This window comes from Lepisma saccharinum, chromosome 1 (assembly GCF_977018435.1).
Source record: "Lepisma saccharinum chromosome 1, izLepSacc3.1, whole genome shotgun sequence".
In the NCBI taxonomy this organism is placed as follows: domain Eukaryota; kingdom Metazoa; phylum Arthropoda; class Insecta; order Zygentoma; family Lepismatidae; genus Lepisma; species Lepisma saccharinum.
In genome coordinates, this window is record NC_139229.1 from 201,756,699 (window position 1) to 201,780,130 (window position 23,432).

Genomic DNA, 23,432 nt, shown 5'->3' on the forward strand with positions numbered 1-23,432 from the left:
ACTATTGTGTTTTAAATGATAATAATAAGAAACAGATGAAGTTCTTCACTCTGGACCGTGATATTTTTGTCACAGAACGAATATATAATATTATTTTATAAGTGAAAAAATAGTAATACGAACTATGCCAAACAAGGTGCATATCTATCTGGCTTTACGGAATATTATAGCTTCATAATAAAGCATGGACAAAATTTTCTGTATCGCTAGATTTATTACGATGCATTATAATTATTAAAGAAATTTTAAGACGTTGAAAAAATTAGAGGCCTGAATATTCTTGCACTGAATAATTATAATTTGAATTGGGCATTTTTTTTTAAATATAAAAGCTAAGGGAAAATAGGAGTCTGCAGTTACTTGTCCACAGGTAGTAATCAAGTCTACAGAAATGGTAAGTAGAAATTCTTCTACTGTGAGTGAAAATATTAGAAATATTGAATTGCTTGTAGGTTTGTCCGAGGTGCAGAAATGTTCTAGACCACTTCTGTACTCTGTACCCAACGTTTCGAGGAATAGATTTAGAACGTGTTTATTTACTTCCTGTGTGATGGATATGTGGATTACGTTAAAGATAGACGATCATTGCTGACTGACATAGGCTTCGAAAGCCACAATGAATAAAATGCTTGGGCATGGTTGTTTGTAAATGTCCATTCATCAATTTCATCACTCATCCCCATATTCTCAAAATTAGCCAAGAGGCACAAACCGCGAAGTAAAATAAAACGAATCAATCAAATCAAATCAAACCATCACGAATGCCAATCTTCGGACGAGAACTATTGAAAGGGCTCACACTGCATGCTAAACAGTGCCCTCTCACCGTGTACTGTCATTATTTCGAAATGTGAAACACATTTTGGTCTAAGCATTTCGGATAGGACAATCTCAGCATATATAAAGAAAACCTACAGTGTAAAAATATTGAAAACGTTATTGAACTTACTTACCTTCGAATCCTGCTTTCTTATCTTCACTTTCAAATACCCACTCAGCAGACAAACTCTTCTGGCCCACGGCACAGACGACCTCACACAATGTCAACGGCAAGGCTATTCTGGGCCTGCTTGTCCCAGACGACCTTCGATTGGTCCACACGAAAAGCGCGCCGTATACGACGCGTGACTTGCAACAAAAGACACTAAAAGTGAATGTCCTTTAAACAAAGCAACGATCTTTGGGGGTGGGGGTGGTTTAGACAACTTTTGTGGCAGGCGGATCCACTGGGAGGGCGATGGGAGCGATCTCCATTCCCAACTGCCAGTTCTTGGATTTGATATTATACCTGATATTTTTGAGACTCAAATCTTCCGACTTTTATCCCCAAATTTAAAAGGCTCGATAATATTTATAAAATAAGTCAACCTTATGATCAAGATAAGCTAATCGAAACTGACACTACAGTTTAAATTTGTATTGAATCACTGTGCAATATGCTTCAAAATGAAATCGAACTGAGACCCCTTGAGGGAATAGGCTTTCGTGTTCTGTGAATATTCACTATATTTCTCATATCTGCTCATTCAGATTACATTGTGGCAATAGGAGGTCAAGAGGCATTATGATACAATAATAACCACCTATTCCAGTCCTCGACCTCTATTTTTGCAAAGGAATTCTCTATCTTCTAGAACACAAAATCAGCTTCGTTCCTGTTTACAGTATAATATGTTGTTTATATATAGCAGTGTAGTGTATGTTAGAATTGAGGTTCGGTGAGGTGAGGCATTCGAATGAAATTCGCCCCTCCCAGCTGTAACTTCTTGATCCGCCACTGGTTTGTGGCAATTTGAAAGCGCTCTGTGGATACCAAAGTCCTAAGAAAATAAAGGACAGAATTTCTCTCCTCCACAAATTGATTGAGCTGGTTTATTTTATTTCGCTTTTGTGTCACTTTTGGCTAATCGCGAAGATGAGGATGAATTGATGATATGATTAAATTCATGAAGGGACACTCGCAAAGGAAACACATCCCCAGGCCTGGATTCGCTGCGCTACACACTCCGCCATGGAGACCGGCTTTCCTTCACAGAGATAAGTACTTCATAATAATATTAATGTAGAATATAATATTGTAATTCTCATCCAGGAACAGCCCTATAGTAGGGGGGTGGGAGGATAAGGGCAGTTGATTCAGGTTCCGCAACAAACAACTTCAAATTTCCCCAGAACTTATTAGTTAATAGTTGACATTGATACTTTCTAATACACATGATTAGTTGACCAAAAATCTAGATTTTTACCCCCTAAAAAACTAATGTGAACATGAGAATGTTTTTTGTCGCTTTTATATAAAGAAAACTTCAAACTGCGTTTATTGTGTAAACAAGCGTGAATGTGAAGATATGAAGGACGTATCATCCAAAATACAATAAGTAACTTCATTTTTTTTAACTAGTCGTTGAATGCAGGGTCTTGCACTACTAATAAAACTGTATCTTAGATAGTGGTAAGCAGGAATAATGCTGTTTTCTTTTCCTTCTCACTGGCAGGCAGACACGTCATTCGAGGTATTACATATATCGATTGCCTTCGACTGTTGACTAGAACAATAGAAAACCAGATTCTTTTAAAGGAAGATCGGCCGTTGGTATAAAATTTATTATTACGTATTATGATTATTTTGATTGATTGATTTGCTTTATTTTACTTCGCTTTTGTGCCACTTTGGCTGAAACCGAGCACAATTTAAAATGAAGACAAGACCGAGAATGACAGCCGTCTGTATAATCGAGACTTATACTGTCCGAAAGCCTTGTATTGTTCAAGGATTTGGTAAATCGTAATGTAAATTATTTTTTGAATTCGTTATAATCAAAATTTCTATAATATGCAACTTGATTTACTTTTTATTTAATTTTCTAAAACTTTCGTTTTTAAGTTATATTACTAAATGTCTTTGAACATTTCTTATAAATTTATTATTGAGATAATCTAAACGAGACCGAGGCTTTTCCTTCGGGAAAGAAAGAGCAACGAGAACGAGTCTGCTTACAGCGACGTCTGGCGAAGAACGAAAGGTTCCTTCAGTCACGACTCTCGTCTCAGTTTGTAACCTAAATTCATGTTGCACTTTTATTAATTTTTGTAAAAGTAATCCTATGTTCAATGGCGCTGATTAACTTCAGTTGACCATATTTTGAGAAATCTTACGTGCCAGTATAATGCAAACTGTCTGAAATAAATGTAATAAGTTAGCCGTGACCGAGCACGTTGAATAGTAGACTCAAGGATTTTGCTACCGAATGCTTGACGGTCAATTAGTTGGCTTATGAAAAGATCCACGTATATATCCAAACCAATAATAATAATAATCTCTTGATTTAGTAGGTGACGTGCGCGTGGATTACAAGGAAGCAGAATTCTTTATAGGGGTGGTCAGGCCAACAATAAAATTTAAACAGTAATATTAATAACAATAATAATTATCATGCTTAGCATTATTATTGTTATAAACTAATTGAAATAAACCAATTTTATTCCAAATGTATTATCATTACTATTATTATTATTATTATTATTATATCCTCCTTGGAGAGAATTTTCTTCTCGATCCACTTGATAAATGAATTTCCAGCGCAACAGTAACTTGACTGAGATGCTTATAGTCATTAAATTTTGTTATTAACTTCTATAATAATAATACCCGTGGCTCTACAGCCCTCGAAGGGCCTTGACCTATCTCCCGGCTGCCAGGCTCCATCCCACAATCCTACCTAGAGGTGTGGAGATCTTCAACCAGTAATGGGATGACGTGGGGTCAGCACGTCGAACCTCCAGCCGTTATAGGAGATATCCGTGACCGGGTTACACTACTCACTCGTAGTTCGCCAATTTCCTCACGATGGTGGGTTGCCACCGGTCCTATGCACAGGCCGAGAACTCAGAGACTGAACCCAGGCGGGCTCGAACCCATGCCGTCGGAGGCCAAAGCACAGCGCCTTAGACCGCACGGCCACGGACGAGGACAATTAACTTTTGTACAGTTTGTTCAAGAAAAAGCTTTCAAAGCTAGTTAGAAATTTTAATCACAGCGTTTATCAGAGGAATATAATCGTGTACCAGAAATAAAACATTGCTTCGACTTGTAATGTCATTCCCAGGGAAGACTTCAGGTTTGGTGCATTGACGCGTGACGCGCACAGCAAGGGGTTGCTCGTTACAAAGGAAAAGGAGAGAAAGTCCAGAAACGGAACTTTGGAGGATATTCACGTATGGTATTCAACACGTCGTTGCAAAATTTATTTGTTGCCACATCTATTTGAAGACAGTGGCTCAGAAAGGGAACCAGTTTGCCTCATTAAATGTAGCGTATATTTGGAAATGAAACAAGAATAACAAATTGGAACTGCGTTTATGGTATTATGTGCTCATTGAAATTAATTAGCTTAACGAAAATTTCTTTTGAATACTTAGATAAGCGGACCTATTTAGAAACTTTTATGATTTTTGTTTATGCAGCTCTAAAGATTTCAAAAATATGGATAAGCATTTTAGGTTGTACATTGACTGTGATGTAGGGGTGGGGGAAAAGTAATGAAAGTTGAATGTCTTCTGGAGTTGCGGTCCCTTGCAAGGATAAAACGCAAAGTGGGATGAAACATTTTCTATTAGACTGTTTGTTGTTGGCGTTACCGCCCTTAGGCATACCTTTTGAATAAATGCAAAAGATAGTCGTTGGTGTAGTAAACTACGAAGCAGAGGGTTTGGGTAAAGTTTGAATATGTCCTTTTCTTTGTCTCATCAGTGTTATCCTCATCGTTACAATTAAGCCATTCGTCAAATTGCAAATTGAAGTATTCGTCACATGTCATATTGGTGGCGTACGTAAGTTGTTTGGCAGAGAACTTTAAAAAAAGAATTTCAAATGCAGGAAGGATGGGAATTCTAGGAACATGACTATAACACAGGCCCGTTTATTTCGGGGGGGGCTCATCCTTATCACCACAGGCGTCGCCAGAAATATTTGCAGAAGGGGACAGGCCATTGATTGGTAGAAAGAATAATGATAATAATAATTATTACCAGTTTACCACGGTTATAATTATCATTTTACAATAACAACTATTATAAGTTATTGAAAATAAACCAATTTTAATCCAAATTATTTGTTATTATTATTATTATTGTGTAAATGGAGAGAGACTGCTACTCGATCCACTGTATGAGTGTATATCCAACACATTGTCCATTTTTTTTACATTTTGTACAGTTAGTGTACTGAAATTCATAGTTATTGTATTTTGTTATTATCCTTTACACATTCCGTCAGTAAAGGCTTTAAAAGTTTTGCCCAAATTTTACTCATAAAGTTTATATAGTATGACTTGTCGCAAAGAAAACTATAAATTTTGAGAGCTAGTTGATCCATTTATTCTTTGGATTAAATGGTAGAATATAACAATATAAACTGGTTTCTCTATTATACACTAAACTTTTTTCGATCTAATGTTTAATCCTGCTAAGTAAGTAAAATTAATTACCTCTATGCACTATTTAAATTAGATATTTGTAGGATTTCGGGGCTTCAGCCCCCTTAGCCCTCCCCTGGCTACGTGCCTCATAACAAGAAGGCATAACCCTTCTCTTATGGTCATAATCCTTTACGATAATCCCAGTGACTTCGGAAATATTAAATTTTTAATTGTGGTGGGGTCACATTTTAAACATTAAGTTTATTTTACATCTCAGCACAGAGAATTGTCTTGACGCCTCTCGTTAAATTTACTGTAAAATAGTAAGGTTAAACAAATTATTTAAGCGTTAAAAAATAATTCCAATTACATTGAGTACTCAGGATGTGTACTCCTGGTGTTATATCTGTAATCTGTGTTTTGCATAAGAGCTTCCTCCTAGCCGAAAAAGTAATGAAATAAGAATAGGAAAAGTGTAATGCAGCCCGACAGATAAGCGTTATGAATGAACACTAGAAATACCGACTCCAAGTAACAAAATTTACTTCTCCAAGATAACATTGATAATGAAGGCACATTATATTTTCATGAGAAAATAACTACAAAGATGCAGTCATACAGGTTCGAACAACAAGAAAGAAGAAATATTGTAAACAGAAAAAACACAGTTTTTTATGCCTTAATTTGTATGCACTTGCACGATTGCATATGTCACACGTTCTTTCAGGCTATAAACATGTATTTCCTTTGTTTAAGTGAGGAAAAATCATATTTTTCTTTCGGCTTAAATTTTGTTAATTACTGACGTAAAGCAGTGAAATTGTACTTGAAAATAAGAAATGACTATTCAAATAGATTATTCCTGAAATTTACATGTAACATACAGGTATTTATTTCGTACACTTTCTAATTATTAAAACATCACAGGGATCTCAAAACTGACAGGTTTATTCCAAGGTCCCTCGACCGCTAGTTTCCCCCACACGAACAACGTCGACGGACTTTAGGTTTTCGACCTATTTTGAAAGTATTTCAGGATTTAGTCACTCGAATCAGCGCCACTTGCAGTACAGCGCCTCTGCTGAATATTTAGAGAACTGCTACAGGGTGGTAATTTGTTGGGAAAAGGGTTCAGCAAGTAGAAAAAATTGCCTCGGAGAGCCTGGCAGGGGGTCCAGGACGACAAACGTTGTCATGTCGGCAAAATTCTTTCGCTATGACAAGGCCTGTGACTGGATTTTCAGTGGGAAAGTTTGTACATGTGGCATCACGGTGCAGCCGAAACTCACCCAAAGGGGTGTATAGGGAAGGTTTTCACGACAGATCTGCACTCACCCTAGGGTAGGGAGGAGAAACTCACTCAAAAGGGTGAGGATTCCGAGTATTCTGACCTTCGAAGCCTCCAAAGAGCGAAACTCACCCCAAACACACCTTTTTTTTTTTGCAGTGTATTACATACCTACGTTGGTGAAAAGCTGTCAAATATTTCATAATTACTACTTTTAACCTTCGTTCTAAAAGTTGTTCAAAGACAAAAATGGTAATCTGGAGTCATTTTAGGGGGTTAAAATTTAGTAATTTAGTTCTTTACTCCTATCTTTTCAAATTTTGGTTTAAAATTTCAAGAGGATCTGTAGCCCATCAGCATCCCCTGCATACGCCAGTGACTCAAACTTATGAAGTACATTGCGCTATTCATAATTTAAACAGGAAGATCAGACGCTTGCCATACTCTTAAAGAGAAGTTTAGAGATATTTTGAAAGTCTTGTCATGATAAATATATATATATATATATATATATATAAAACGAAGCACCACTTTGACGAACTCTGGTTCTGACCAAAGTCTTAATAACCGAGAGAGCTAGTTCACAGTATCAATATTTTATCCGATTGTAAACAAAATTTCCTCACAACAGGGCAATTCCTTTAAACGCATGAAAGCAGTTGTAGACACATACAAAGTGATGCAACCTTCTTCTTGTGAACTTCTACAGACACTGAACTTGAAAGAAATGTAAAAACATTTCAAACTCTTAATTCATTCACAAATATTATCAGCTAGTTCTTTCAAGTACAAGATGATGGACGTGAATTACGTGAAAAGCATGTTGATCTCCTTATGATACAACATAGTTCATTGAGTCCCGTGTTCGATACCGGTGGAGGAACAAGTGGTTAGGATCCCTCATTAAACTGTAGGTCCAGTCGCGGTTATCCTTAATATGTATAACATGGACTTTAAACCAAAACTCAAACCAAACTAAAGATATAGTTCATTTGCTTCGTTATCCTGAAGAATACTCTGCCTCTTTCATGTCCCTTGCTACCAAAATATATTTAGTGGGGGAGTCCAAGGGGTTCGGACCCCCCTCCCCCCTCCCCATAGACTTACCAAATACTAAAATTAAATAATGAAAAATATATTCGTTTAGTCTTTGTTGTATAATTTCCTCTGAACTTATAGGAAGACAAGGATTATATAAGAATCATACGGCTTTGAAGAACAAAAAGGACTTACCAAGTACTAAAATTCGATGGTTAATAATTTCCTCTGAACTTTTTAGAAGGCAAGGATTATATTGGGATCACACGGCTTTGAATGACATTGCAAAGAAGATTTATGTACACTACTACTCAAAATAATATACATAAAATATTACTACATGTAACATCCTTCTTGTAATTCGATAAATATTCAATTATATTAATCAATTTGACATTAATTTCATTGCCAGGTCACTTGCTTTTATGTATATTATTCCGATCTTAACTACAGGTAAGCTACGTAATGAATATGCGCTGTTACATATCTATTCTTATGCAGTCTTTTTACCTATTCGTGTAACAATAATATAATATCAATTCATGTATTGTAATTAGTATTAATTTGATTTGATATAATAATTTTAAATTCAATATTATTCTTATTACTATTATTATACTATTATTATTATTATTCCTGAGACACTTGGTTTGGACCCCCCACGAAACATATTTGTAGATACGTGCCTGCTTTCTGCCGCTTTCACATTAGCAAAAGCAGACAGATGGTTTTCTGAATTGAAAATTATATAAACCTATTTAAAAGTTTTGTTATTTAGAGTCACCTTTCTGCCACGTTTGGCTAATTGCGAAGCGAAGATGAGAATGAGTGATGATATGATGGGATTGATGAAGGGACATTCACTAAGAACACCCATGTCCAGACCAAAATTTGAATCCGGGATCCCTGGCGTAAGGCGTAGCACGTTGTGCTAACAACTTCGACTATTTGCTCAGTTCCATGAGACAAACGCTTTAGTGGTATGACTTTACTTTCATCTGAAAATCACAGAGCCAAATGATCAATTTTATGAAAGTAATCGAAGCTTGTGCAAGCAAAATGTCACTGTAATCAAGGGGTCCCGGTTCGGTACCCGATGGAGGCACATTGCACAGTGGTTTGGATCCTACCTTAAGGAGTAGGTCCAGTTCCGAGTAGCCTATATGTGCATAAAGCGGGCTCAAAACAATAATTCAATTCAATTGAATGCTTGTGCAGACAGACAATCAAAGTATTAAATCTTCAAGAATTTTAATCAAGAATCATCTGCTCGAATTCCATTTTCAATACGATTCTCTCTTATTGCAGTAGGTAAACTGTTCATGTTAGTCCCCCCACACCAGTTTAGATAAGTAAACGCCACTACTTTGTGCATACATTTTTAAACAACAAAAACAACATGTAACAAACGCAAGTGAACGAACACCGCAGTATTACGTTCTCATCAATATCATAAGAAATAATGGAACACGTAAAATACAGAGAATCACATGACTCTGTATTAAACTACACATCTTCTTAATCCTTGACTCTAAAGGCACGAAACAAAAACCATTCCATGGAGGAAATCATTGTCTAAGAATTTGGTCTAGTGACTTTAAGACGTAACCTACGTAGTTTCTTACATATTTGCTGTTCTTCGTAAGTGTCCCTTCATCAATTTCATCATGCTGTCCAACTTGTCCAAATTTCTGTTGCCAAGTTCAAAACACAATGTTCATCTAACCCAGGTAAAACTTTCTTGTGAACACTTTAATTAATACGTTTAAAATATCAGAATATGCCACGAAAACGTATGTGGAAAACAGCCTCCTGTTGCCTCGGCTTGGTAAGCTTGGTCAGTTGCAGAAGTATGTCCTTCTTTAATCCACAAGGCTGCATACTTTTTGGCAGGGAAATCTTTGATGACTGGGATCGTTAATGGACACGAATGATTTATGAATTGGGTTTGTAACACAGTTACGAAATAGTGTACTATATGCTTTCAATTTCGTTTTTATGAGAGGGGATAAAAACATGCCTGGCAGGGATAAACTATTTTTTTTATTTTGCCGGTGATAATTGTGTGTGTGTGTGTGTTTGGGGGGGGGGGCTCCGGCATCCCACTCGTTAATTTGCACAGTGACTGAAGTAGTACAGTGACTGAACTAGTGCAGTGACCCTCCATACAAAACTGTCACTGGCGTACGCACAGTGAGGTTGATGGGGCTACAGCCCTCTCCGAAATTTTGAGAAAAATCAACATTTCCGAATAAATGCGGTGAAGAACTCAAGGAAAAAACAAAGTTGCAAGTGAAAACCCCCCGTAAAATGACGCTGATTGCCATTTTTGACAGTGAAATGTTTTAAAATTATGAAATATCTTGTCGAGTATTTCACTCCCTCCAAGGAAAGCAATTCCAGACCCTCCCGAAAAAAAAATCCTCCATACGCCAGTGAAAACTGTCCCTGTTAGTGTAGGTGCTTACGTCATTAGTGACCTGAACTATATTTGGCTCCAAAGTTTATGAATTTCAATTTAAATATAATTGCAAAAAGAAAATATTGTTGCAATTATAGTTAGGAAAGCGACTTGTCCTGGTATGCCAATTGTGAAACCGGGCAGGTGAATCCGACCTACTTGACTGGTGTTATGAATTCTTCTGATCCATTGCTGTTGAAAGAACAGACTACCGAATGGAGCAAATCTAGCACAAAACAGAAAACATATAACAAAATATGCTTACCTCAACGAAGTGCAACTCCGGAAGGACGAATGCTTGTAATAGTTCTAGTCATGGTGAGGAGTGAATGAACTTCCACATGGCAATGCAACATGGAGAGTGTGGTAGGACGGAAGTTTAAAAAGCAGTGCTCCTCAGCACTCCGTGGCAGATACAAGCCTCTCTTCAAATTTCCCGAGGGGGTTGGTTCGCCAGTGTTGCATAAGTGTGAATCTTGCAAGATAAAAAAGAGACACGGGATGGAACCAATGAATGTGCAGTTTGGAGTTTGAGTGTATTTTGTGGTTTTTATGGCCAGGAGTTTGAACTAGGAATATGCAAATACGATTTCTATTTATGCAATGGTGAGTACTGTATTATTATTTTTGTATTTTTAATGTTTTAATTTGCATTTTTGTTACTTTTGTGTAATTGCAACAGAGGACGGAATGGTGATTAGATGAACTGGTGATGGGACACTCCAAAAGAAAGAAATATCTCTGTTCAGGTAGGGTCTCGAAGCTCTGTAGGAAGACCTTGAGTGTACCACTAAACACACTCGGGTACAGCAATGGCTTTATTATTTATTATTATTATCATCATCATCATCATCGGAATGTAATATTAGAAGTGAAATCGCGGTATCTACCGGCGTGGAGGCCGCCTTTATGGCAATGACCCTCTGTTGCCGCGTTTACCTGCCAAGGAACTCGCGGTCAAATTGCCAATCTTCGGGAAGAGCCGACAACGTTAAAATTCCCCCTCCCCAAAGCAGCCATTAGGGAAACAGGATTTTGTCAAAATAACCGTTCTGGGCTGTGATTGCACACTGGTTCCTAGCTTGAGTCAGCTAGCAGTAGATGTCCGTAAGGTTGAAGGCAGGCACATTTCCCTCAAGATGGCGCTGCTCGCTCCAAGCACTGCTGAATATTTGTGACGAGCGGCAGCTTTCAGACCGGAGTGACGCCCGACACGGGAGTTTCACACCGAAGTGACAAGCGACAAGGTCCCTTTCAGTCTGTTTAAAAAATAAGAAAAAAGTATTCACTACGCATGCGCGACCAACAGGCCGAGGCGACACGATGAGGAAACGGGTCAGCGAGTTGTGTAAGAAAGAGAACACTGCAATGGTGTTGATAAAAATGTAAATGTTCTGCTTCTTTCCATAACTCCACAATGAAGTTGAACTTTGCATCGAATATATTCAAGCAACGCGTCCAGCAACGGACCCAGAAATAAAATAGTGGGGAATCAGATAAAGGAGTGAAGTATTTTCTGGAGGGGGGCAGTCACAATTAATATATATCCCAAAACACATCACACAAAAATCTGCACATGGGTTTAAAGAGCATTTATTTATCTAGTTTTTAGTATTTGGTAGGGTGGGGAGTGGACAGGTTGACTCACCATCCGCAAGCGCGTGCACACATAGCATACAATCTTCATGTTCCAGCTCACTATATATATATAGTGGAAATGATGTTGATGCAATATTAATGATAGGCGTTTCTAAAAGAAAACATTGCGATATTGGTACATAATCACACGTTAGTACATATTTATCTATATTTCCATAACGAGACCATTTATTAGTTTATATTTATATTCTGGCAAGTAAACATTTGTTTGAATGGGCAAAAAAAAAGTAAGTGTCTCTACATCATTTTCATCAACTCACGTTACGAGGTCAGTGGCGGATAAAAGACGTTCACTCGGAGGGGGCGGATGCCTATATGACGTCCCCTCCCCAACTTTTGGCGTCCAACACCCACCTCCCTCTCACACCCACCTATCAACGGTCCTGTCATAAAATGCTGCCACGTTTATTGTGCACACACCACTCATATTAAATTTCGTGAACCACAAAACAGTGCCTATGTTACTTCAAATTATATTACCAGAAATACATTTCTCATAAAGCAAAATAAATTTGATATTTAAGTTCAACAGACGTGACTTGAGTTAGAATTTTTCATTTAAGTACACTTTATGTACAGATAGACTAATCGGGACTGAACCTACAGTTGAAAGTATGATCCGTAAAACTAACCCATATATTTCTCCACCTTGTATCGAAGCCGTGACCCGTTGTTTACAAAGCAACGAACAAAAAGTGAGTTCCCCCATACAAAATGCTTTCACTTCAAATCCTCAGGATTCAAACTATTTTCCAAATGTCGCTATAAGTGACACGTATAGGGCTTTCAAACTGTGTATGTATATTATGATATCTATTGACAGAATCACAACTTTGTGACCGAGTGATGATGATATCTTACTCTCCTGTAAACAAAACAGATTCGAAACACTACATCATAGGAAAATTTCGGAGCGAATGCAGAGAAGTTCGTTTAAAATCATACTGAACTAAAGCTTGAGCCAAAGTTAAAACCGAATGGTATTTGTAGGAAAACGGAGCGAATTGTCCCCTCTGGATGCTGTTTCTTCTCTCTTCCCTGTTTGAAAATTATTTAGTGCTTGGAGCATTTCCCTCCAAAACACTGTTTCAGTTTGAAGTTATATGTTCTTGCAACGCTCTGTGTTAGTTTTGTAATCATCAGTATTTCTATATAATAATTCAATCCGTGGAGGCACATAGTGGTTCGGATCGCTTTAAACTGTAGGTTCAGTCCCGATTAGCCTGTCTGTGCACAAAGTGGGCTTTATTATTTGATTAAACACAAACTCAAGCAACAGATAGCACTATGAACCAATACCGATACCGATGCCGCTACTCTTACCGATTCCAACCGATACCGATATTTGAAAGTTGTAATACAGTAAAACCTCATTAATCCGGACTAATGGGGGGATAAGTTGACCGGTTTAACGAAAGTCCGCATTAATTGAAATAACCTAAAAGAACAGTAGAAAGTGCATTAAAACTCCGTTTATAGCAACAAAACACGTTTATTATGGTGTATTTAAAGGGCATAGGCCTAAATACTAAATACACTATACAGTACATTACAAAGTCTGCGGGAAAGAGAATTTCATCAGTGGTTGACTGCCTTTTATTTGGGAAGTTCTCTTTTTGACTTATCTATAGCCACATTTAAAACCTTGAATTCTGCTTTCATTTTCTTTTTTTTCTTTTTCTTTGCCTTTTGCCTTTTGCCTGTCCGGATTAAGCGATGTCCGGCATATCGTTATTCGGATTAACTAGGTTTTACGGTATTTAAAGTTTGTTCAAAATATTAATCAATATTAGTGTGTAAATATTCTTCTCCAATTGCATGCATCAATTTACCAAGAAATTTATTTTAGAATATTCAAGAATTAAATTAAGGATATGAAAATAGATGTTATGTAATCACAAAATACAGTTTTTCGTGGAAAATTGGCACAGAAGAAAAATAAAGTTTGTTTGAATCTTGCATAATTTCCAGATTTCGCGAAATTATCCCGCAGCATTTTTGTGGACCCCATGAAAGACCAACATGACGAAAAAGTATCGGCTGGTATCGTTAGATGAATTTCAACCGATACTTTTCGATTCCGATACCGATATTTATAGGACACACACAGTATATGAATTACGCAAATTATGTATTAATAACTGAAAAATATTAAATAAGGCATTTCGAAGGAAGACAATCGCACACCCCGCACCCCCAAGATCCTCAAGTTAGGGTTGTCACCCCCGTAACACTTTAACCCCCTCTGTAGATCGATAGTAATGTCTCGCTCCAACCACATAGGAAATATGCAAATGACTGGTGGGTGCAACATATGAAAAATTCCCACAAGAAGAAAATGAAAATGTTCACTGGCCCCTCTCTCCAATCTACTGCGGCCTTAGCAAGTGCCATAAAATACCAAAATGCATTTATGCAAATTTATCAATAACTAAGAAAATAAAATAAGGCACTTGAGAATTCGATAGTCTCCTGAGTCCCCTACAAGATCCTCCCATTTAACCCGCCCTTGCAAGCTACTAAGATTGGTAGTTGTAGTTCACGTAAATAATTTTCGCCACCAAGTTTCAGCGTCCAGGGCACATGCCACCTGCTGCCCTCCCACCTACGATCTTTCCACAGTGAAATCATATGAAAAAATGAAAAAGTGAGGAGGCTGAAGTAATGGTGGGAATAATCTGGAATGAGAGTCATATTTAATATAGACCGAAATACTATACAAAATGCCCATTTGAGAACAAATAGTATGTATTTGTCTATTATTATTTACTGGTGGGGGGGAAAGAGTCAAGACTGGGATGGTTGTTAGCCCATCATTCCCATCCCCCACAGCTCACCGTTGTTGTCACTGCTTTGCCATGCGTGATGAAAAATACCCTAATATATTTTTAAAATTTGTCCCAACTGTGTAAACATCTGAAAAGCAAAATAAGGTTATCACTCACCGCCTCCTATCTTTCGTCGTCTCCTATTTTTGTCACCTCTTATCTTTATTTGCTTTCACCGTTCAGTTTCCATTGTAGTCCCTCCTGCTCCTCCAAAACTACCGCCCTATGGAGCGTCGCAAAATGCCATAATAGTTACTTTATTTCATTTCAACCGTGGAAATTATTTATCAAAATCTGTAAAATGAAATATAAGGTCCTTTTAGGTTCTGTGTCCGCCAGATCCCAAAAGCCAATGTAACATCCACCCAAAAGAAAATGAAGCACCCCTCACCCATGTTCATGTCATAATCCACGTAAAGTATTTAATTAGGACAGTGTTTCCGGATATATATATTTTTAGCTTTAATGAACACTTCACTTGAGTTATTCCTTTTCTACATCTAACATGTCACTATCGCATCAAATACTCTGTAGTGCAAAGTGGAAACTCGATGATCTGTTTTGCGTCTAGTATGAGCAAGGTTTACCATTAATCAGGGGATAAGAGATGAATTGCCACATCAAACTACATGGTATGGATATAAAGATAACTCTTAACATATTTAACGTCATAAGATGAATTATCATTTATAATCTGCTTAAATTTATATGAAATAACAATGTTCGAGTTCTGTTAAGAGCAAATACACTGCATATTTGGAAATAAAATAGATAATTATATGAATTTAAGTAAAGACACGTATTGACTTTTACTATTTATTTCTTATTCTCATTTATTGTAACATGTATATGAACAAAATGTACAATTGTTTTCCACTAAGAAAACTTAATATTTTGTAGAAAGAAAATAATTAATAGTAGCCTATTTATTGAACCACAGCTTACACAGTACATTTTTATGACGAAATAAGAAATCTTAAGTTCTCAGACAATCACGTGAATGGTAAGCCATGTTACTCTTTTTGCTCTGTTTTTTGATTACTCATTGAAAAAGAATATCAGAAGTAGAACGCTTGTATCGTTTTCAAATTAATGTTTATTTACAAGACAAATATATGCTAAAACAAACTTTAGTATGAAGATATTAAAGGAAGTTTTTGTTTCTGAATACTGGACCTTGCAAATTTATCATTTATCTATTATTTCATCATTTGGAATTTGTGCAAGAATGTCACTCCCACTACACAAAACAAGCAAACTTGACAATCATGAATCCCCCAAACTGGAACGCAACCTACTTTTAAAAACCTATAATCGAATATCACCCCAAGACCGTGGATTCATTCCCTCCCCAAAATCGTTCATCATATCCCCCCCCCGATAGTTTTAATTCTTGTTTGTTTGAATACAATACCATGTTAAAATGTCCATATATTTTTAATAGTTCAGTATTCGAAATTATGGAAAGCTGGCACATTGATTGGTTATGGGTAATAAGTAAAATTATATAAATATGCCTTTAAACAGTGCGAATGGAGAATAGATTTATGAGATTTATATAACACACAATTTGAGAATTTAGCAGAAATTGTTACACAACTTAAGATAGAAAATTCAACCTGGGCAAACCAAATGACATGCTGCAGCCGTGTGACCGATTCAATTATTGTTTCATGGGACATTACAGAACCTTGGCTATTAATTCCTTCCCAAGCTAATTGCGAGAATTTAATACGGTTCCTCCTTCAAAGAATTCGCTCCCTCTGCTTGGGATAAATATAATTATTTTAGTAATTCATAGCAATAATTACGTGTATTCTATCTTCAGTGCAAATGCCACTTGTTATAGTAAAATTGTCCTGCGACAAGGTGTTAGAAATGCGAAGAAATTTGATATTATTTTTTTTCTGTTTTATCGGGTAACGTGCAAGGTGTTACTGTACAATATGTAGTACACTTAGTACAATTATTACAGCATAAAGGAAATTAATACTACAATAATACGACAAATAGAAGTGCATCATCCAAATGATGCACCTGCTTTAAATTGAGCAGAATACTAACATTATAAGCAATATATTGTAAGAAGTGATGTTATGAATCAACACCGAGAAAGTAGTTCATGTCTTGTATTGCAGTATATATATATAGTATATATATATATATATAGTATAAAACTTTACTAAATTCGAAACACGCATTATCGTAATACAATATTGCGAGCGAACCGAGAAAGAAAATTTTTGTATCCATTTCTTTGAAGTCTTTCAAGAAAATTAATTCAATGGGATGTCAATACTTTCTTATAACCCTGCGATACTTACTCTTCCCTAGCTCCTCCTTTCGCACGTTCGGCGCCAAAAACGTGTGGAAACCATACCGCTAAATATAATCCCGTAATTATAATATTCGAACTTTCCCCCACTACAGAAATCCATCGACAATCTAAGATTTAATTAACACTTTAGCTCCCCCCCTTAAATTTAATACTCACCAAAATTTCCGTGCCAATTTAGACTTATTGTTTATGTTGAAGAGTGGATGTTGCCTTCTCCAAAACAAATAATTCTCAGTCACCAGAATTTTCGCAACAGTTTAGAGTCTAGACAATAGTAATATACAAAAATTGGATACCCCCTCAATTTGACGCTCAATCCCCCCTAACTAAAATACCCTCTGTAATCTAAGACTTAACACTGATATTCAAGAAATGTATATTGCCCCCCCCCCCCAAACGTTTAAGTCTCAATCCCCCCAGAATCTACGTGTCAATAGGTAAGAGTTGGATATCCCCTTATTATCCTTTACAATTCCCTTGGAAGTCCAGAAATTGCTATTATAAAGCAGCAATGGTAACTTGTGTCCAATGCTATATTGTTCACGTCAAATTTTCATCATAACCCCCCCCCCTCCCAATTGGCTGTACGCAACGGGCGTCCACAAACTCACCTGTGAGTACCCCTGCCCCTAAGTACTTTCTTTTCTTCATCTAATGGATTAAATATGGTGCATTTAAGGTGTAACATTTTTATATATATTTTAGAAATGTATAAAAATGTTGAATTGAATGTTATTTGAAAGGGAACAGACGCCCCCAAAAAATCTCGATGGCGGAGTCTGCGCCGTAGTCCCCCTCGTGGGCACCCCTGACGCACATTGTATAGTTTGTCAACATGTCTAGTCGGTACTACTGGTTGTTTTGTTATAAATAGTGAAATAATTCGGATAATTCGTGTTACAATGCGAAACAGAACGGAGAAAATGGATAAAATATTTGTGGGATTATACAGGTTTGATGCTGAAAAAACTGGGTGAAACAAAAACCACGGTTCAATTTCTGACGTTCGTCTTCTTGGAAACCATGCCCCATCTGAAAATGAAGATCAACACTTTCCTACAGCACTAAGGAATATTTGGTTTCCACTTTCTGGTGATACTGGCAAAGAGAAACTGATAAACTAAACTATCAACCCTCCACCATTACGTTACTCGGTAGAGAGACACGAAAAAAATTTCAAGCAGCCATCAATTGAATATTTACTCATTTGGTGATCCATCCTGAATGAAAAAATGTTTCATTTCAATGGATTTGGATTTGAAGGAACAGTAAAAGACGTAACGACAGCATTTCTTCTCTCACACATCTGAGTGGCTGCAGTTTTTTTTTTTTTTTTGTTTTTTTTTCCTTCGTGAGAAAGGTGTCTCGTTTGCTGCCTAAGCTATTTGATGTTAGCGACCTCTGAATTCCTTGGGAAATTGTTGAGATGCCTAGCTATAATATGAGAGTGGTAAAATTACTGGGAAATCCTTCGTGCAGATGAAGAAATGAAAGTTTGAAAAAACTGTGGCCTGTGGGATTGGTCAGTTCACTTCTGGAACTAAAACATTGTGAGGTTTGCCGTATTCTCATATTTTTATTTGTTGAGTTTGTGCTTAAGTCCGATTTTTGCACAGAAAGGGTAATCGGGACTGGATCTAGAATTTAAAGTGCGATATGAACCACTATGTACCTGTACCGGGTATCGTACCCGGGACTCGTTGATTACAAAGGTACGCCGTTAACACGTATGTACTCTCATTTCAATAACACGTTTGCATTAATAGGGATTATCTTCGCACTTGTTAGTGGTTCCATTTGTGATATAAATGTAAATACATGTTTCAAAAATATGCCTTCAAAAGTTATTTCGAAAATAAAAAATGGAAATTTAACTGTGATATTTCTGAAGGTCAGGGTATTTTTTGAGGGTGGAACACTCAAGCCTATAACATTGCTTAGTTACGAGTAGTTATATACACGTGTATGTCAAGGACATTTTTAGAGATGGTGTGCTCAAAACTACAAAGAAATAACAGCATTTCCTACTAAATAAATTTAGCCGACCTGACTGAGTTTTTCGCAAGTGTCTCTACCGTAGGCAAATACTGGGAAGGCACCTTGTACAGTACACACAACACTGACTTTTTCATATCACTTTCTTGTCCTTTTCTTCCATCATCCTCCACCCTTCCCGTCTCTGTTAACGTAATAACACAAATAAGTGGCAATATGTAAACTAAACAAAATCATGCTTTCTGCATTGTTGTTGTCTAAAAATAAAGTTTATGTCAATAGGATCCGAGTACTTCGAGTTCTGTCGGTCTTGGGGCTTCAACATGGTGCCAATCAGAGTTCGTTCCTGCCACGTATGAATCGGAACTTTGTCAGCGTCATTAGGCTCTTCAGCCTGAGTGGCAACAGACATGTTGCACCGGAAAATAACCATCTTAAATGCGATGAAACCTGTAAAACATTCACAGATATTTATTCTGGGGTGGTCCCTCTGATAAAACATCAATATTCTTAAAATTCTTCGAACGGACTCCGTAAAGCATTGTAATACTTCCAAAACTGAACCTGCTCTGAAACACAAGAAAAGTGCCTCATTAAGAAATCAATGTGCCTTTGTTAAGTTGTTAGGTTTAGTATGGCACAATATTTTCAATAATACCAATATAATAAACCAATAAAATTTGTTAGATGACAACGACTCCTTACCACAAGGAGAATATAATTATTCCTTAGATGTTTACTTGTTTAAAAGCTTTGATCCTTTGAAAGGTTTGTTAAGGAGTTGAGACAGTTAAATCTACTTTATGCACAGTAAGGCTAATCGGGACTAGATCTACTGTTTAAAGTGGGATCCGAACCACTATGTGCCTCCACCGGGTATCGAACCCAGGACCCTTATTTACAAGGCAACGACGCTACCACTGCGCCATCGCGGAGGCATCGTTTACTAAGGAGGATTCTCAAAATCGGTCTTCACGAAATCGAGAAAGATAATGGGCGATTCGAAATCTTACAGTTTGTGAAGATAATTACTTTTAACACGTTGCGTGTTTTAGGTTGTCTCAATAGTATAGTAGAATAGTTATTTGCTGCGAATAATACTACTTGCCCTGAGATATGATAATCTACATAGGCATCACGCCAGCATTATACGTACTTATTTTAGCGTGTATTGCGCTCTGATTCGGGACCACTTGTAACTTTTTGCATATATGCGATTTACCGCCACATAAGCGGTCATTCTTCAATCTGGTCACAAACTACTCGAGCTGGAAGCATTGTTTTGACGCGACGGCGATACCCAACCCTGCCTGTTGATGACCTGCAAGGGGTGGAAAGGCCGCTCCCTCAAAATTTCGAGAAACATCGAAGTGCTCGGTTCCTACACTGACATCCACATTTTTGCACTCTTGAGTTAACTATGACGGTGCAGACTAAAGCAGGATGCAGGATAGAAGGAATTAGACGAAGGTTACGTTGAATGTACCCTCCCGACATTAACCAAGAAAGACTGAGGTAAAACAAAAGATAAAGATTTATCTTTCAATATCTGCGCACCCATGAAGCCTCTGCATATGATCTTCTAACGGTTAATCAGCATTGCTATATGATAGCATGCAATGTTGATTGGGCATTATCTATTGTCTAGTGCTTTAAACTTTGAACTCTCTCGAAATATAGTGTTAGAATAAGTATAGTTTAGAGCACTAGGGCTCGATAATGCATAATGTCCAATTAATTAAGCTTGCTTATGTAGAACCATTGCCACTAATATTCAGAAGTAATAGCTAGTCTATATGTTCTAGAATTTTGAAAAAATGTGTTAGTACATATAATATTAATTTTATAAATTGCTGTCTCAATTTTTGTCTTCTGTTTCCTTGTTTCAGAAGAAACTTGTTCTACTGGTGTTATGTGTGGCGCTCCTGAAACCAAGCATATCTCTAACGAAGACCTGTACGGCGAGAGAATTCCGAGAGGCCGTCAAGGATGCATGCAGTTCCGCAGGGCCTAAAGTTGATATAAATGAAATAGGTAAAAACCTATCTAGATTAGATATATACTACAACTTTGATCTAGGGCATATTACCTTTCTTTCCTCACCCTGGTCAATTAAACTTCCTACAAAAAGAAAGCTAAATGTCTTTTCAAATGCAATTTTATCCTCCATTCAGCTCTTTATGTCCTCTATGTTCCAAAATAGTGATACACTATTTTATATTATCCACCTGAAGCATAGGGTTTGCAATAAACTTGCCTATGTAAACTGAAAAGGCAATTCCTTGTGTAAATATTAACAGTCATATTTGTCGGCCATATTGAATATCTCAAATTAGCTGTGTCTTGCGTTCTTGCCATTTTGTCAGCTTTCTTGATCACGGAGCTCTCAAAATACATAGGATTTTATTTTAGTTATTCTTATCTCAGTCCACATGATTAATATTTGGGGGGATGGAAATATTTTCAAAGCATTCATTTTAAAGTTAAATATGAATGTTATGGCATTATAACTGATTCTACGAACGCGCAACTGTAGACAACACGATACATTGGATGCCCATGACGGCCGTTGACAACCATATGTCCGCCACTATTCTGGCTGCTTAGAGGGAGCTCAAATGCATAGGATTTGATACTAAATATGCTTATCTTGGTCCACCTAATACATTACTTTCGTCCATGTTCATTTATAGTGAAAAAATTATATATAAATAGGGCAGTTTAAGTTTTAATCGGTTCCATCGAATGCGGCGTTGTCAAAAATGTAGAAAGCGACATGTTGCACTCTCTCAATGTCCGTTAAAAAATTATAGGAATGTAAATTCAATATAAACCCTGTGAAGTCGAAGGTTTGATGGGATCTTTTCGTAATCCGTGCAATTTTGAATGTTTAGAGGGACTCCAAATACATAGGATTTAAAACTAAATATGTTTATCTTAGTTCACTTGATACATTATGTTTCCTAAGTATATTAAGTCCAATTTAACATGTACTTACTTTTCACACAAGCTTTCACCACATCATGTAGCTTCATCAGGAGATAAGACAAGAATAGTCAAGTTAAAACATGGGAAAGGTAAGGTAAGTTGGAGCTGAGGGTAAAGTAAGATGAAGCCATATAATGTGACGAAAGCTTGAGTAAAAAGTAAGTACATGTTAAATTAGACTTAATCTACTTAGGAAAATGATGGCATGTGGTGTAGCTACGGTGTAAACTATGCTTATCCAATATTATCTTTAGACCATTTCTTGGAAGACATATTTTTAATATTAATATTCAGTATAAGTTTAAGTAGGACCTTTTCGTAAATCCCGCGTGTGTACTTATCCCTGGTGATATATAACTTTAACGCTATATATTATGCATTAATGTTGACTCAATATCAAGACTTTGGGGTTACCTACCGAGGATCGAAATCCGCACCTTTCGCACTTGCGTTGAGACAATTAACCATTTTTCTGTTTCGTATTTATCACTTTACTTTGCTCACGTCAGTATGACAAATAAAACAGCCATGACCTAGAATTTGAATCATTATTCGGTTATTAATGTAACATCTTTGCTGTTATTGCTGGCCACTCTCCATTTGATTTTAGTTCACATTGTTGTTTCCATATTTGGAAATGTAATTAGTTTTTTTTCCTTTTTTCTAGTGAAAGTATTTCCTGTGTGGGATCCCTTGCGGCCATTTCTCGAAATGGAGCAGAAATTGAAACAAGTCAAAAAAACAAATCCCCCTACAAACGCTGCCCAACTCTTCCACAGATGCTGTGTCGACGGATGCTCCCACGCGGACCTCGTTGGAGCCTGCTTATGAATATCTTCGTATCAACATACTCACACATTTACAAACAACTCAATTTTCTACCAAATATCGTCTACAATGCATCAATGTATTTAACACTTGACAATAAATTTTCAATCTAATGGTTGTGAGAATATGAAGAAATTATGCTATTTCTACTGAATTCAAGCTTCACAGGAAGAAGCACCTTGTCCCAGACATTTTTAATTTACTTTCTTTCTAAGAAATGAAAAATGCATGCAAAAAGTTTCAAAACACCGTCCAAACTATTTTGTTTCACAGTTTCACATAATAGTTAATTTTATCATAATTGAGACATAGGTATATAATTTCCCCTGGACTCTTTCTCACACAATTACACCAAGTGATTTCTTTTAAAGAGCACTTTTTTGGTAATAAAATAATTGTTATACACCAAAAAGCAACATCGATACACGTACAGTCACCATCAATAAAAATGGGACGCCTAGATCCACAAATGCTCGCTTCCCTGCAACTTTGTTGCCCAACTCTAGGGCGATAAGTGGATTTCAATAGCAAATTTTCAATGGTAACTTCTACAACAACCGCAGATTTAGGCAACACACATAGCGCCTTGCAG

General features: G+C 36.9%; 1 protein-coding gene across 1 annotated transcript; it reads left to right on the top strand.

Annotated features, from left to right (window-relative positions):
- Positions 1–302: 302 nt before the first annotated feature.
- On the top strand, positions 303–22,975 carry LOC145978262 (uncharacterized). Its single transcript, XM_083110764.1, has 3 exons — positions 303–394; positions 20,914–21,058; positions 22,680–22,975. Exons 1-3 carry the CDS (start codon positions 392–394, stop codon positions 22,841–22,843), a joined length of 312 nt encoding a protein of 103 aa, XP_082966890.1. The 5' UTR covers positions 303–391; the 3' UTR covers positions 22,844–22,975.
- The last annotated feature ends 457 nt before the right edge of the window (positions 22,976–23,432 follow it).